General features: G+C 39.6%; 1 protein-coding gene across 2 annotated transcripts; it reads right to left on the bottom strand.

The window, feature by feature from the left end:
* Nucleotides 1-3,737: 3,737 nt before the first annotated feature.
* On the bottom strand, nucleotides 3,738-10,692 carry LOC135744306 (uncharacterized). Of its 2 annotated transcripts, XR_010530713.2 has the most exons (3): nucleotides 10,523-10,692; nucleotides 4,041-10,331; nucleotides 3,738-3,849 (listed from the first exon to the last, which is right to left on the bottom strand). XR_010530713.2 is itself a non-coding variant. In XM_065262335.2 (2 exons), exon 2 carries the CDS (start codon nucleotides 10,115-10,117, stop codon nucleotides 4,271-4,273), a length of 5,847 nt encoding a protein of 1,948 aa, XP_065118407.1. In that variant the 5' UTR covers nucleotides 10,118-10,331; nucleotides 10,523-10,692; the 3' UTR covers nucleotides 3,962-4,270. The 2 variants fall into 2 exon arrangements, 1 of the variants encoding a protein (XP_065118407.1); XM_065262335.2 differs by lacking the exon at nucleotides 3,738-3,849 and having other exon boundaries at nucleotides 3,962-10,331.
* Nucleotides 10,693-16,284: the final 5,592 nt, after the last annotated feature.

Below are 16,284 nucleotides of genomic sequence, written 5' to 3'. Positions count from 1 at the left end.
ATGTTTTCCCTAATAGCCGAAATTTTGTTAGAAAAGAAGTTCATGAAGTCGTTACTATTGTGTTGAAGTTTACTATTGGTTTCTGTTTGTTCTTTGTTTCTAGTCAGTTTCGCAACTGTGCTAAAGAGGAAACGAGGGTTATTATGATTCTCATTTATAAGCTTGCTAAGATATGTAGATCTGGCGGTTTTAATAGCCTGTCTGTAGTGTTTAACACTCTGTTTCCATGCTGCGCGCCATACTTCTAACTTTGTGCTTCTATAATTTCTTTCCATTTTTCTAGCTGCCTTTTTAAGGGCTGCTGTGTGATGGTCATAACATGGAGCTGGCGGTTTTTCTTTGAATCTCTTTTTTCGAATGGGAGCAACGGCATCCAATGTGTTAGAACAGACATTGTTTAGGTTTTCTATTTCAATATCTAGATCGTCACAGTTATCTGCTACATGTTTCATTTGGGACAGGTCTGGAAGAGTGCTAATAAAGCTATCTTTAGTGGTGGAAATTATTGTTCTGGCTAGTCGGTAGCATGTTGTAGATTGAGTGATCCTATCTAGAAGTACAGTGTATGACACAAGGTAATGGTCAGAAACTGCATCACTCTGAGGTGATATTTCGACGTCATTAATATTGAGTCCGAGTGACAGAATTAATGTGTGCTTACGAGTATGCGTTGGCCCTGTCACGTTTTGTCTAATATTGAGAGAATTTAGAACATCTATAAACGCACGTCCTAACGCGTCTTTTGGGTTGTCCACATGGACATTAAAATCACCAACAATAAGAGCTTTATCTACAGTGACTACAAGCTCAGATAGGAAATCTGCTATTTCATTAAGGAAATCTGCATGGTGGCCCGGTGGTCTATAGATTGTCGCTAAAGCAAAAGAAAGCTGTTTGTGGTTACGATCAGTTATTTCCATATTTAACAACATTACTTCAAATGATTTAAATTTTAGCTCAGATTTTTGGTTTACTTTAAACATTGTGTTGTATATTGTAGCTACACCACCCCCTCTCCCCTTTAATCGAGGTTCGTGTTTATAATAATAGTCTTGTGGGGTGGATTCATTTAAACTAATGTAGTCGTCTGCTTTAAGCCAGGTTTCTGTTAAACAGAGTACATCTAAGTTTTGGTCTGTAATTATTTCATTGACAATAGGTTCTTTATTGGTAAGCGATCTAATGTTAAGAAGGCCGAATTTTAAGATTCGAGATTCATCTGTTAATGTATTGTTTTCTAATTTTATTTGAATCAGATTTGTACCAGATGTAACAAGCGGTGCCCTGTATTTATTTGTTCGGGGAACAGATACAGTTGAAATGTGCTGATATTTCGGTAAGATTGACTCGAAGTGCTGGGATATAAGTGGTCTTGACATATCACGGCAGCTAACAGATGGACGGTTAAGCCGATCCGTCTGTTTCCTGACCTGGGCCCTGGATAGTCAGACTATATCAGAATTAAGACTATTGATCAGATTTTTAGTGAGTATAGCACTTCCTTCCGATGACGGATGAAGGCCATCTCGGGTTAGGAGAAATGGTCTTCCCCAGAAATGCTTCCAATTGTCTATAAACCCTACGTTATGCTGAGGGCACCACTTTGACATCCATCCATTGAGAGACACTAATCTACTATGTGTTTCATCTCCCCGGTAGGCGGGGAGGGGACCAGAGCATATTACATTGTCTGACATTGTTTTTGCAATTTCACACATCTCCTTAATATTATCTTTGGTGATTTCCGACTGGCGGAGCCTAGTGTCATTCGTGCCGGCGTGAATAACAATCTTAGAAAACTTCCGCTTAGCATTAGCCAGCACTTTAAGTTTGGATCTAATGTCAGACGTTCTGGCTCCCGGTATACAGTCGACTATGGTGTTTGGTGCCTCAATGTTAGTGTTCCTGAGTATAGAATCTCCAATGACCAGGGCACTTTTAAAAGGTGTTTCAGCTGGTATACTCCTTAGGGGATCGAATCTGTTAGAAATTGTCGTTACGTTATGGGTCTTAGAAGGACGCCTTATATGACTATGCCGCCTAACAGTCACCCAGTTTGACCGCCGACTTGACTCTGATGACGGAACCGAGCCATGTGTATTTTGATAAACACTATGCGCGCTCGATACAGTATTTGTAATATTTATATTAGCATCTGATGTCGGAACCGAGCCATTAGTCTTTTCGCTCGATAGATTATTTGCGACAGTAACATTAGCGGTTTTGCTATCCTCAACTAGCGTTCGGATGCGCGATTCTAGTTCAGCAACCTTCTCAGTTAACCTTAATACTTCAATACACTTAGTGCATGTAAACCCCTCTATGCTAACAGCAGAAGCTAAACTATACATGTGGCAAGTAGTACATGTTACAATAACAAGCGGAGTCTTACCGCTTTCATGCTGGGCGATGGCGTCTTCGTTTACCCGAACGCGGTCCCCGGAGCTGCATCGCGTGGGGTGTTCGGTTGTGACACGCCTCGGTCGCCTGCGAACGTCTGGGGCCAGGGTGATGTTTGGCTTGCCGAATCTGCGAAGGCCGGGCAGCGGTTCCTCCACAGCTTCCCGATCGCTTTCATGTCGTTCACGGTCCGTGAAGCTGCATCGCGTGGAATGCATGTTTGTTGCTCGCTTGTGGACGTCGGAAGGCAGGGTGAAGTGGGCGCTGTACCTCGCCTTGGATCTGCTTAAACCGGGAAACAACTCCTCCACAGCTTCCCGCTCAGGTGAGGATAGGTCAGAAAAGCATATATCAGATGAATCCGCCATTAGATCGGAAAATGCTAGCTTCAGCCTCCACCGTGTGGATGCTAGCGGGCTATATGCTAACACTGGGTGTTTATTAGTGATAAATAGTTTCACGTGGTAGTACTGCTCAATAATCGTCACGGTAAAGTATTCCTATGTAAAACTAATAAGTTATATTATATAAATAGGAATAAGATGGTAAAAAAAGCATTTAGATGATGAACTCGACGGAGCTACGATGCACGATCTGTTCAGCGTGACGTCACAAACCGGATGTCCGTTCCACGAGCAGTCTGGACTCAGTATATTGGTTTCTCTATTTTTTTTAGCATTTTCATTTGGGTTTAGGGTTAGAACTACTTTTTGTTATATTAAAATGACATCCTAACCCAAACCCCAATTCTAACCCCAACTCCAAGTGACGTTGGCTAAATATAGAAAAAAAAATGGAGAAACCTGTATATTAAATAACCTCCGTAAGCAAATCTCAAATCTAACCCTAAACCCAAGCGAAAATGGTTTAAAAAACAGAAAAATTTTTGAGAAACCAATAAATAAAACAACAAAAAAGATGCGCCGTTTAAATGAACGAGAAGGACTGGTGTATCATATGCACGCCAAATGGGAATTTGGCGTATGTATTGCACGATTTTCACACTTGGTGCTATTTATACATATCTACATGAGACTGGGTAGAAATAAATATTTTCACGCGTGATTCCATTGGCTGAAAAAACTCCTCATGGGTAGTTTTCTTTGCGCCTTATTACAATTCCTACAAAATTGAGTTATGTTTTATGTAGTTAGAACGTTGTTAAAATTCTACACATTGCTTGTGTCATTTTAGTATTTAGATATTATATTTCTTTTTTACTGTGTAAAGTATATAAATTACTTGTACAAAACATGATTACTACATAGCTGAATCACACATTAAAATTATAATTTATAAGCCATATACTGCTCTCCTTGTGTGTTTCCATATGCGTGAACACAATTTAGCAGCAAGCCAAACTCCCTTCAAATAAAGACTGGAGTCAGGGTGTAGTTTTCAAAAAAAACTCCTGATGTTTACTCCAATATGCTTCAAAGGAGAGTGAAACTATCAAAAACAATACACAAATAAAGTGCTTTTAGTAAACCGAATGTAAAATATATACACAATATACAGGCTAACAGAGCAGAGTTACCAGTTAAGCAATTGGTGTATAAAACAACACTTAATTATTACCAATATAGCATAGAAAATAAAGAAAATATCCTCAATTTACACATTTTACAAAAATTACTTACTGACAATGCTTTCGAAGGCATAAACATTAAAGAAAACTGAAGCAGCAGTCACATGGAGCTTACTGTCTGAGAGAGTTGAGCAAACTGAAACTAAAATGGCTGCTCCCTTGCTTAGTCAGGTAATTTTCAAAATTAAAGTCCCAATTAAGAAACCAAAAACACTTGTTCCAATGAACATAACACTCCCCGCCTGACATCTATAAAGATGTCATCTATAACCAACTGTTTTCTTATTTTCTGAGCAGGAGAATGACTTCAGATATAGGCCTCAAGAAAGTTTTGCTGGACCCTTCTTTAGTCACTTTAAGTTCAACCTTTCGAACCTTTCCATCTTGACCAGGGAAAACACTTGTGACAAGTGCCATAGGCCATTCATTTCGAGCTACTTGATTGTCCTTTAGTAGTACTATGTCACCTTCCTGGATGTTTGGGTATGGACCCTGCCATTTGTGACGAACTTGCAGTGTTTGCAGATATTCCTGTTTCCAGCGACACCAGAATTGGTTGGCTAGGCTCTGTACTTGCCGCCATTGGCGTTTGTAGATGTCCTTTTCGGAGAAGTTTCCTGCCGGAGGCGGAGAACCTGCTTTTTGTGTTAAGAGCATCGCTGGGGTAAGTATCAAGGGTGAGTCTGCATCCATACAAACAGGTACTAGAGGTCTACTGTTGATAATGGCTGCCACTTCCGCCATAAGTGTACAAAGCACTTCATCAGAGAGGTTAGAGTGTCCTTCCCGCATCAGCATTGAGTCAAGAATTCTACGGGCCAGACCAATCATTCTCTCCCATGCGCCTCCCATATGGGAGGAGTGTGGTGGGTTGAAAGCCCATGTGCATCCTTCGTTATTGATGTATCTTTGCACTTTTGTTTCTTGAACTACTTTGTGGAATTCAAGCTCGTTGCAAGCACCAATGAAGTTGGTTCCACAGTCAGATTGCAGTTGTTTTGCAGGGCCACGGATCGCGAAAAACCTGCGAAGTGCATTAATACAACTTGAAGAGTCCATAGACATAATGACTTCAATGTGAACCGCACGGGTGCTCATGCAGGTAAAAAGTACTGCCCAGCGTTTACTGAGAGCTTGACCTCCTCTTGTGCGGCGAGCTACCACTGTCCAAGGGCCAAAGACATCTAAGCCAGTGTAAGTAAAGGGTGGTGACACACTAAGTCGTTCTGGTGGCAAGTCTGACATTTTCTGCATTTCTAGTTTACCACGAAGTTTACGGCAAGTTACACATGCATGAAGAATACTGCTTATACATCTCTTGCCTCCAATAAGCCATAAACCAGCGGCACGAATAGCCCCCTCTGTGAATATGCGGCCTTGGTGCTCCACACGTTCATGGTAGTGCTTTATGAGTAACTCAGAAATGTGATGCTTGCCAGGTAAGATGACTGGGTTTTTTTCAGGGTAGCTTACATCTGCAAGTTTTAATCTGCCTCCGACCCGGAGTAGGCCATCTTCATCTAAGAAAGGATTCAGCTTTGAGAGTGGAACTTTGCTGCTTATGTTTCCTCCCTTAGAGAGTGTTTCTATGTCCTTGCTGAACGACTCCTTTTGCACGGAGTGGATTATCACATTCTTGGCTTTTAACAGCTCACTTACAGTGTGTGCTTGTGAACAAAGGTGCCAACCGCTGCATCTGTTGGATTCATTGGAAGATCTAAAAGAGCAAGCTACATGGATGAGCGATGCAATGGCTCTTTGTAATGATTTCCAAGAGGAGAATCTCTGAAATCTGTCCGAGGTGAGTTGTTTATCCTTCATTCCTGTGATACAAGCTGTCACAATTGGCCTGATTTCTGTATCTGAATCTGGGTCCACAAGCGCAAAATTGTCTGTCATAATGAAGTCATCTTCATGTGGCTTATGCAAGAATGCCGGACCTGTAAACCAGTTAGATTTCATGAGTTGAGATGCATGGATGGACCTGGAAGCAATGTCAGCAGGATTGTGCTCTGTGGGTATGTATCGCCACTGCTTTGGTTCTGAAAATTGTCTGATTCTCTGTACTCTGTTGTGGACATACACGTAGAAACGTTTAGTTTCGTTATAGATATAGCCGAGTACAATTTTGCTATCACAGTAGAAGGTAATAGCATCCGGTTTGAAGTCAATCTCTTGAACAATGAGTTCTGCTACCTCCACTGCTAAGACTGCAGCACAAAGCTCTAATCGGGGTATGGTAGGCTGGTTTTTTGGTGTCAATTTTGCTTTCCCTAAGACAAAGCCAATGCTGATCTGTCCATCTCCATCTACTGCCCTGAGATAGGCTACGGCTCCGATGGCTTTTGTCGACGCATCAGAGAAAACACAGATTTCTTTGTGATTTGCTTCTGAATGAGAGTTGGGTGTGTAAGGACGAGGAATGTGAAGATTTTGCAAGTCTTTCAATGAATGTCTCCATGTTTCCCACTCACCACGTTTCTCTTGTGGCAGTGGTTCATCCCAGTCTATTTCTTCAATGGATAGCTCTCTGAGTAAAAACCTCCCCTGTATAGTGACAGGAGCCACAAGACCGAGAGGATCGAAGAGACTGTTGATTATGGATAGGACACCACGGCGTGTGAATGGTTTGTCATTGACTGATACTTTAAAGGTAAATGTGTCAGTCGCAGTTTCCCAATTCAGACCAAGGCTGCGTTGTGTAGGCATAGTTGTTCCACTGAGATTGAGGTCTTTGATTTCTTTTGCATGATCTTCGGTTGGGAATGCTTTGAGTACATGAAGACTGTTGGATACAATTTTGTGCAGCCGCAAGTTTGATTCAGAGAGGGATGCTTGTGTCCTCTTCAGTAGGTCTATCGCTTCCTGTTCAGTTGGCAAGGAAATTAATGCATCATCCACATAGAATCCACGTTCCACAAAGTGTCTGGTGTCAGGACCGTGTTGCGGCGCACCCTTCTCTGCTGCTCGTCTTAGGCAGTAAATTGCTACTGCCGGGGAAGGGCTGTTGCCAAACACGTGGACTTTCATCCTGTATTCAACAATGTCCTTGTTAAGGTCATTATCGCGGTACCATAGGAAGCGTAGGTAGTCTCTGTGATCTTCTCTCACAACAAAACAGTGAAACATTTGTTGTATGTCTGCCATCACCGCTACACACTCTTTCCTGAAGCGCATCAAGACACCAATGAGGCTGTTATTAAGGTCTGGTCCGGTGAGGAGTACATTATTGAGAGAGATGCCTTCATGCTGTGCGCTGGAGTCAAATACTACCCTGATCTGATCAGGTTTTTTGGGATGATAGACTCCGAATAGTGGTAAGTACCAGCATTCTTTTCCCTTTGGTAGTGGAGCTGCAAGTTCTGCATGGTCACTGTCGAATAGTTTTTGCATGAAGGTTGCAAACTGTTCTTTCATATCTGGCTTCCTCTCTAGTGTACGTCGCAAGGAAGAGAGGCGTCTTAAAGCTTGTTCTCTGTTGTTTGAAAGAACTGGCCGTGGAGACCTAAAGGGGAGAGGTGCCACCCAACTGTTGGAATTATCTTGGAAAGCTTCTTTCTCCATAATCTTTAGAAAGACTTCATCCTCGATGGAGAGTGCAGGCTTATTGTCATTCTCTGATCTTATAAATAGAGTCTGGCCAAGATTGTCTTTGTTCATGTTCCAGTGGGTTTCAAAGTCATGAGCTGTATGCAGAGCTGTTAAGTTGCTGGTGATCTTTTCTTTAATGTGTACGTGACTTGTACAAGGAATAAACAGTGAGGGTCTTCCATTTTCTAGGATGTTTGTCTTGAAACTGGAAACACTGGGCTTGTGCACATCTCCTAAGCATACTTCCCCAACCAAAACCCATCCTAGGTCCAGTTTTTGACCAAATGGTGTGTTGTTTGGCCCATTAATTTGTTTCCTCACTTTGTGAACTCTGAGCATGTCTCGTCCGAGCAGTAGGAGGATGTGGGCTTCAGGATCCAGAGCTGGGATTTCAGATGCAATATGCTTGAGGTGAGGTTGATGGAGAGCGGCTTCGGGTGTCGGAATTTCGTCGCGGTTGTTGGGTATTTCATCACATTCAATTAGTGTTGGAAGAGCAAAACTAATTCCACCGTTTGCTGCTTCAATCCGATAGCCATTTGCTTTTCTTCCTGAACACTCAATCAACCCTGCACATGTCTTTAAGCTGTAAGGCGATGCTATGCTATTGATGTTGAATATGTCGAAAAATCTTGATCTGGCCAGAGATCTGTTGCTCTGATCGTCGAGCATAGCATACATCTTTACCGCATTCTCAGGATGACCTTCAGGAAACACATTGACGAGACAGATCTTGGAACAAGATTTTGTGGAAAGGCCGTGACAAACTTCAGTGCAAAGGGAGCTCACTTCTTGTGTTGTTGGAATTTCTCCTGCATCCTCCCCGCCATGCTGTAATGAATGACTTTGGGTTTTTGGTGTCCATGAGGGTGGACTAGGATGCAGAGCTGAGTTGTGACTGTTACTGTTGCATTCATCACACTTTAGAATGACTTTGCAATCACGAGCGAAGTGTGATGATGATGAGCAGCACCTGAAGCAGATCCCTTGCTCTTTTAGATATGCTTTTCGGTCGTCGATTGTTTTCAATCTGAAGCCTCGACATTTCCTTAAAGGGTGGGGTTTGTTGTGGATTGGACAGAATTTAGCTGGATCGTCTCTAGAAGGCATTTTATCTTGAGATGTACTATGAGAGATTTCAGTCTTGTGTACCAACACTGGTGTTTTGAAGTTAGTGTGTTTCACAGTGAGTCCTTCATACGGAGGGCGGTAACTACTGGAAAAGGCAAAGCTTGGATCGTTACGTGTTTTAGCATGATTGTAAATGAACTGAGTAAAGAACGAGAAAGGAGGGTAAGTGACACCAAATTCTTCTTTGTACTTTGAGCCTTGAGAAATCCATTTCTCTTGTAAGGAATATGGCAGTTTTTCAACAATAGGTCTGATACCTCGAGCAGTGTCTAAGTAGGCTAAACCTGGTAGATAGCCGTCTTCTTTGGCTGAGAGCAGCTCCATTAAAAGATCTCCGAGCTCTCTTAGTTTGAGGTTGTCTTTTCCTGAAATCCTGGGAAAACTGTCTAACTTCTTAAACAGTGCACTTTCGATTACTTCAGGTGAGCTGTAACATTCATCAAGTCTGTTCCAGACCATTTTCAAGGCTGTGTCTGGGTTTCCTATGTGAACTGCTCTGAGACGTCTCACGTATTCTGAAGATTCTTTACCAAGCCACTTTGACAACAAGTCTAGCTCCTCACTGGCTGTAAGACCCAAGTCTTTGATAGTGTTGATAAAAGAGGACCTCCAGGCTCTGTAACTTTCAGGGCGATCATCAAAGCATGTTAAACCACTGCTCACTAGCTCACGACGTGCAAGAAATTTCACAAGGTCTATCATGTCTGAAGTTTCTGAGTGTTGTGGCAAATATCTTGATACACCTCTGCACTGTTGCTGCCATTTATTGCTGACTGGTTTTTCTATTGACTCCTCTTTCATGTTTCTCGGGAGTTTTACCTTTTGCAGTTTTGGCGCCCTTAGAGATGAAGAACATGCATCAAGTACGACATACTGGCTATCATTCACATGCACCATATTTGGTTTAGTTTGAGGGGTAAACTGGTTCTGATCCGTTACTTGGTCTGGTTCAGATTTGCAATCATGAGGCTGATCTGTAGCTAAGTCGGCCTGCTCGTTGAGATATGTAGCTTGGTCCCTTACATAATCGCAAACACGTTTTTCTGTGCTTTGTGCTGATGAAGAGTGACTTTTCCTTTCATATGGCTCCTCATCCTCATACTCTGCTGCTGCTTCTAATATATCTGCTTCTGCACTTGCAGCTGCAGCCTCTTTTTCCAGATGCAGGGCTTCCAAGTTAGCTTGTAGCCTGGCTGTGTCCACCTTAATTGCAATTTCTCTCTCTGCAAAAGTAACACGTGCTCGTGCAGCCTCTGCCTTAGCTCTAGCACGTGCTGCTGCAACACCAACTGAAGATCTTGAGGACCTTGAAGTTCTTATGGAACTTTTAGAGGATGCGTCAGATGTTTTGTTACCTTTACTTTGTATCTTCTCTGGTGTGGTCTCTTTAGGATACTTTTCAGCCATGACGCTCGCTACTTGCTGCTGTATGCTTCTGCTAAGATATTTAGCCAGCTGAGTTTATGTCATTTCACTATACTGCTCTCCTTGTGTGTTTCCATATGCGTGAACACAATTTAGCAGCAAGCCAAACTCCCTTCAAATAAAGACTGGAGTCAGGGTGTAGTTTTCAAAAAAAACTCCTGATGTTTACTCCAATATGCTTCAAAGGAGAGTGAAACTATCAAAAACAATACACAAATAAAGTGCTTTTAGTAAACCGAATGTAAAATATATACACAATATACAGGCTAACAGAGCAGAGTTACCAGTTAAGCAATTGGTGTATAAAACAACACTTAATTATTACCAATATAGCATAGAAAATAAAGAAAATATCCTCAATTTACACATTTTACAAAAATTACTTACTGACAATGCTTTCGAAGGCATAAACATTAAAGAAAACTGAAGCAGCAGTCACATGGAGCTTACTGTCTGAGAGAGTTGAGCAAACTGAAACTAAAATGGCTGCTCCCTTGCTTAGTCAGGTAATTTTCAAAATTAAAGTCCCAATTAAGAAACCAAAAACACTTGTTCCAATGAACATAACAAGCCATGATAACTACACTTTTACTATAAAAAAATACATTTCGTAAAGTTTATTAATAATTTACAAAATGAAAAGTATTGTTTCTGTAAAGCAGATGATGACACAAAAGTACTGACGTGTCTGCAACATGAATATTAGTTTATTGTATAATTTTGTTTGTTAACTTTATTTGAATTTTTTTTATTTTTTTTCTGTAATGTAATTAGCTTGCTAGACCGCTATAGCAGACGAGATATCCCAATGACAAATTTTTGACCAGGCATTAGTGCTATGTACCAATCTCGTGGTGCATCTTTTTTGTTGTTTTATATATTGGTTTCTCAATTAATTTTTGTACCATTTTGCTTGGGTTTAGGGTTAGAACTACTTTTTGTTATATCAAAATGACATCCTAACCCAAACCCCAATTCTAACCCCAACTCCAAGTGACCTTGGCTAAATATAGAAAAAACATGGAGAAACCTGTATATTAAATAACCTCCGTAAGCAAATCTCAAATCTAACCCTAAACCCAAGCGAAAATGGTTTAAAAAACAGAAAAATTTAGAGAAACCAATAAATAAAACAACAAAAAAAGATGCGCCGTTTAAGTGAATGGGAAGGACTGGTGGACAATTTTTTGACCAGGCATTAGTGCTATGTACCAATCGGGGTCCTAGGGGGACCAAATTGCCAAGAGGTACCGAATTGCTCATGACACCGGGCCTGCCCTAACCACAATATCACATCGATTGGAAGCAGATTCATAGTACAAATTCATAAGAATAAGCCAACTCATATAACAGGTGCATATTGACATAAGATTGTGTTGTTATGAGACGTATGATGGGGACATGAACATTTATGGCATAACGCAAGTGATCCAAAAATAATCATTAGTTTAAACCTAGTAGCAACCACCTCAAATATTTAAGTAACTGCATAGCAACACACAATCTGGCAACCACTGTGGCATCAGGTTTTCCATGAGCAAGCCCGCAAGCCCAATATGTAAAATATCATTATTTCAAAAGAAATATAAAAACATGCAATCAAATATAAAAATAAATTGTTAAGCTAATTAGAGTCCCCTCGTCAATAACACAGTAATGTCATATTGAAGGGAAAGGAGAAAATTGCAAATGTATTTCCAAAACGTTTTTTTTTCCAGGAAATGCAAACTAACCTACAGATAGAGTTTCTTATGAACTTAGTTTAGATCAAATTTAGACCCAATGCACATCCATGTTGACGCTTGCACATCTAATATGCCAGTTTTGAACCTTCTGTGAAATCTCGAAGCAGATGCATGGCAGATGCCTGGAGCATACTGCTCACGCAGATCCCACCAACTGGATTCCAAACTGGGCTGTAAATGTTCTGCACGGTTACCATAGAAACCCTCAGCCAAACCCACGATCCATAACACAATGTGGATAATATGCTTACTTTTCTCACTTGGCTGTTATTTGGCAGAAACGGCACTTGAAAGGTTGACAAACGATTCGGCAATGAGGCACAATCACTCGCTCATGCATAAAAGCTCTAATTAGCATAAATATAACTTATGCCTGTGAGCATCCATAAGGCAAAATGATGCTGTAACTTTGAGAGCTATAGTCATTTCAGAGCATTGCATAGAAAGTATGTCATTTTTTGGTCTGTGCAATATTTTCACGATATGCCTTGAATTGACTGAAATGAACCAATTCTTTTGTACATTTTCATACTCTGAAGAACCTTTTTCAACTACAAACAACAAAGGTAAATTGTAATTTATGGTAGCCTATAATATAGTCAAAAATGGTTATTCTATTGAATCGTCTAGCACCGTTATTTAAAAGACTGATGGTGTCCATATTTTTCCAAACTCTTGACAAAAACCCAGCATTTTTTTTAAGTGTAACATTATGGGGTGGTTTCCCAGACAGGTCTTAGATTAATCCAGGACATTTATTTTAGGACATTTAAGTAGTTTTTACAAACAAACCTTACAAAAAACAATGCTGGTGTGCATCTTCAGACAAAACAATGATATATGTTAAGATATGCCAATCCAAGGTGTTTTGAAGTGAGCTCAAACATGCATTTTAGTCTGGGACTAATACTGGGTACACACCAAAAGTTTTTTTACATCTTATAAGATTTTAAAAATGTGATAGACCATAAACATGAGGATATAAAATCCTAGATTTAACCGTTTTGCGATTTTCAACAAGAGTCTCGACTGTGAACCCAGGAAATGTCGCAAAATCTCGTGAGACTTCAGAAGCATAGCGGACGAAATGCAGGAAGAAATTTCAATGATAGTGTTTGGAATGATTTCACAGAAGATTCACGGAAAAAAGAAAATGGTTTGGGAAAAAAGAAAAAGTCGTGGAGACAGTGGGAACACGGTCTGTACAAGTTCACTTTGCATCAACTTGACTGCTTCCGTCTTCCATCATCTCGCTTTCTGATTGGATATTGTTTTGTTTCACGTGATAATCCCAAGAGTGTGCACGCGTTTGTCCTCGGGGTTCCCCTTACACATCACGATTTCTGATCTTAAATATTAAACATGTTTTATATTTACGATTCGCGATCGGCGGCTCTGGCGTTTTTCAGATCAGGTTCAGACACTCTTACACACCTCACACCAAGGGAAAGTCTAATAAGATAATCTGTAGAATGATCAAAATAATCGGGAATTGTTGGAAGGGGGGAAAGTGGCCCAAAATCAGCCCCGATTATCTTTTGGTGTGTACCCAGCATAGGATAAGCCGTGATTGCCCCATTAAGTCAAATTTTATAACTATTTATGACATTTCCATAAAGGTCCAAACTTTGGCACGAGATCTCGTCACACCACTTTTATTTAATTTGACTCTAAGGGCCCTATCATACACCCGGCGCAGTTCAGCCCAGTGCAGTTATCATTTTCAAATCCAGCGCCATGTTGTTAAAATAGCAAATGCATTTGCGACCATTTGCATTTTACTTCTATTACGGAAAAAAGCTTTGATTACAAAAAACAATTTCAATACATAAAAAACAACGCTATTTTGGTGTTTTTTATCCTCAGCTTACAAATTCTGTAATGTAAATGGGAATCTGCCATGGCATGAGCACAACTGTGTTTTAAAGGGGCTGGGAGAAGAGACTCTTATTGGGTTATTACGCACAAAACACCCATTGCTCATTACGAGAATAGAAACAACCCTTTAAGACCATGAGTCAACCATTTTTTCCATCATCAAACTAGCAAAAGTGTATTCGATCAGGCCTTAAGTGCACTTTAGATCAGAACATTAGATCATTAAAATTGGGCCCTAAATGAAAAATAAAGTCATGTACACTAAGGATGCCATTATGGTGAGTAAATTGTGGAGTAATTTTCATTTTTCGGTAAACTATTCCTTAAATCTAAAAACTTTATGTTTACAAATAAAGACTTATTCATCAGACATGCCTCTAAAACTGCTGTCTTGAGTTTCATTACTGTCTGGATTTCTTTATCCTTCCCAAATACATTGGGGTCTCCTAAAGGCACTGCACTAATGAAACATCTGTTCTGTGACTAAGTCCATTTTGTCTCTTGTATCTCATGCGGCTGTATTTGACTTACGGGAGTAGTTAATCCACATGTTGTTTCTTTTGAAGAATGCTTTCACTTTCCTTCAAATATCTTTTCCATCAATTTAAGTCTAAGATAAGAAAGAAACCAATGTTATGAATAAGGTTTAAATATATGAGATCTTTGCAACTGCATATTTTACAAACATGACTGATAAAGAAGTAAATGCACATTGTAAAGTACAGTATGCATTGAAATAAAAAAAACAAAATTTGTTGAAACACTTGACTAGCTATAGAAAACCCTGAATCATTTCATAAATGACAAAGACATTGTGTAATGTTCAGTGAAATTGGAATACAAGACATTTTAAAGTGCGGTATGCACTCCTTGCGTCATCCTAACTAATGTGTTTAATATGATGCCTTAAGAAACCACTTTCACTTTGACCCCAGACAACTTACAGTATCAGATCAATTTGTAGCATCAACGTTTAATTTCACACAGATTTCAATATTTAACATGTTTTCAATCAATGTTCTTTACATTATGTAAAGTCGATCTATGCAGCCTTTTTAAGGAATTTGCGTCACTGGGCAACCATGTTTGCAACGCTTACAGGTCTTTCTAAAGCTGAGAATTTAATTCTTTAAGGGAATTTAAAAAATCTTGATAATTTAATTGCTCCATGTCATCAAAGATGTTTATGTCTTTCTTTGATCAGTTGAGAAGAAATTAAGATTTTTGAGGAAAACATTTTCTTATTTCTTATTTTTTTATTATTTTGAAAAACTCTGAGAAGTCAAACTTCGGGATGTGTCAGAGCACTAAATAACCTGTAGTAGATTGATCAATAGGGGAGAACCGTGGCGAAAGTAACGCGGGACGAAAGTAACAAAGCGATTTTCTCCAAGCCCTTGGGCACGTTCAAGCTCACACCGGTGTGCAACGTTTTGCTACGGTTTCCGGGTTGAACGACATGTTTCCTGGAAACTGTGTGCAACAGGTTTTAGATGCGTTCTCTTGTTTGGTGGGTGTGTCAGAAATGTCGGCTCAATCAGCGGCAAGATGTATAAAACCACGTGGTAGTAAAGAGACAGCTCGCTCAATGGGTTTAAGTTGGAATGTTGCCTTTCATTCTGGACGGCAAGGTCAGTGACTGTAACATCAAAGGGTATTTTACAGTATTAAACACACATTTATCAGGCTTCAGAAACATTTAAAAAAGAACACAAAGAATGGCCTCTCAGCTACCGTAGTTGCAACTCTTGCGTCATCACAACAGGGTTCAACGCATCACTGTTTCTGTTTAATAAACGTTGTGCAACGTTTTGTCGGGGCTGAACGCAGCGCTGATAACTTTTGCATCCCACAGAGCTGACAAATATCACGTTATTTACTCACCGTTTTCCGCGTGTAGATCCAGAAAGGCGTTTTCAACCATGATAAGTAAATTCCTACAGCACTCATTTTTTCTTATAACGCGTTGTGTTTCTGGTTTAATGTGTTACAATACTGATCAATCTACAGGTTATTTAGTGCTCCAACACATCCTGAAATTTGACTTCACTGAGTTTTTCAAAATAAAAGTAAATCGGGTTTAAATGTCAGGAGATACTGTCAATGTTGAAAATTTCTAGTATTCTAATTTGATTTGATTTCATTTTAATAGTGTTCAAACTGTTGAAAAAATATTTTAGTTTGTACTGTTGATTGCTTTTGAAAAATTTGATAAAACTGAAATTTAAAATGAAAATGTATTTTCATTATTTTTAACAAAGATAAATTACAAACTATATTTGCAGTTACATATTAACAAGCTCATAGTCAGGTATATTTACTAAGAACAATAATATCAACAATAATAAGAACTTTATATCTGTTAAAGGAGTTAAACTATGGAATAATTGTGACAAGGAATTAAAATTGTGTACATCACTCACTACATTTAAGAAAATGTTTAAGAATAAGGTAATAAATAACTACAAAAAACTATATGGATAATTAAGTACGATACAATTTGTATATATATATATATATATATAT

The sequence above is a fragment of the Paramisgurnus dabryanus genome, chromosome 6, assembly GCF_030506205.2.
Source record: "Paramisgurnus dabryanus chromosome 6, PD_genome_1.1, whole genome shotgun sequence".
In the NCBI taxonomy this organism is placed as follows: Eukaryota; Metazoa; Chordata; class Actinopteri; order Cypriniformes; family Cobitidae; genus Paramisgurnus; species Paramisgurnus dabryanus.
Note: the sequence above shows the minus strand (reverse complement) of the source record. Positions and strands in the feature narration are given on the sequence as shown.

Excerpts from the sequence above, each read along its gene's own strand:
- LOC135744306 (XM_065262335.2), bottom strand. The coding sequence starts at position 10,117 with ATGGCTGAAAAGTATCCTAAAGAGACCACACCAGAGAAGATACAAAGT.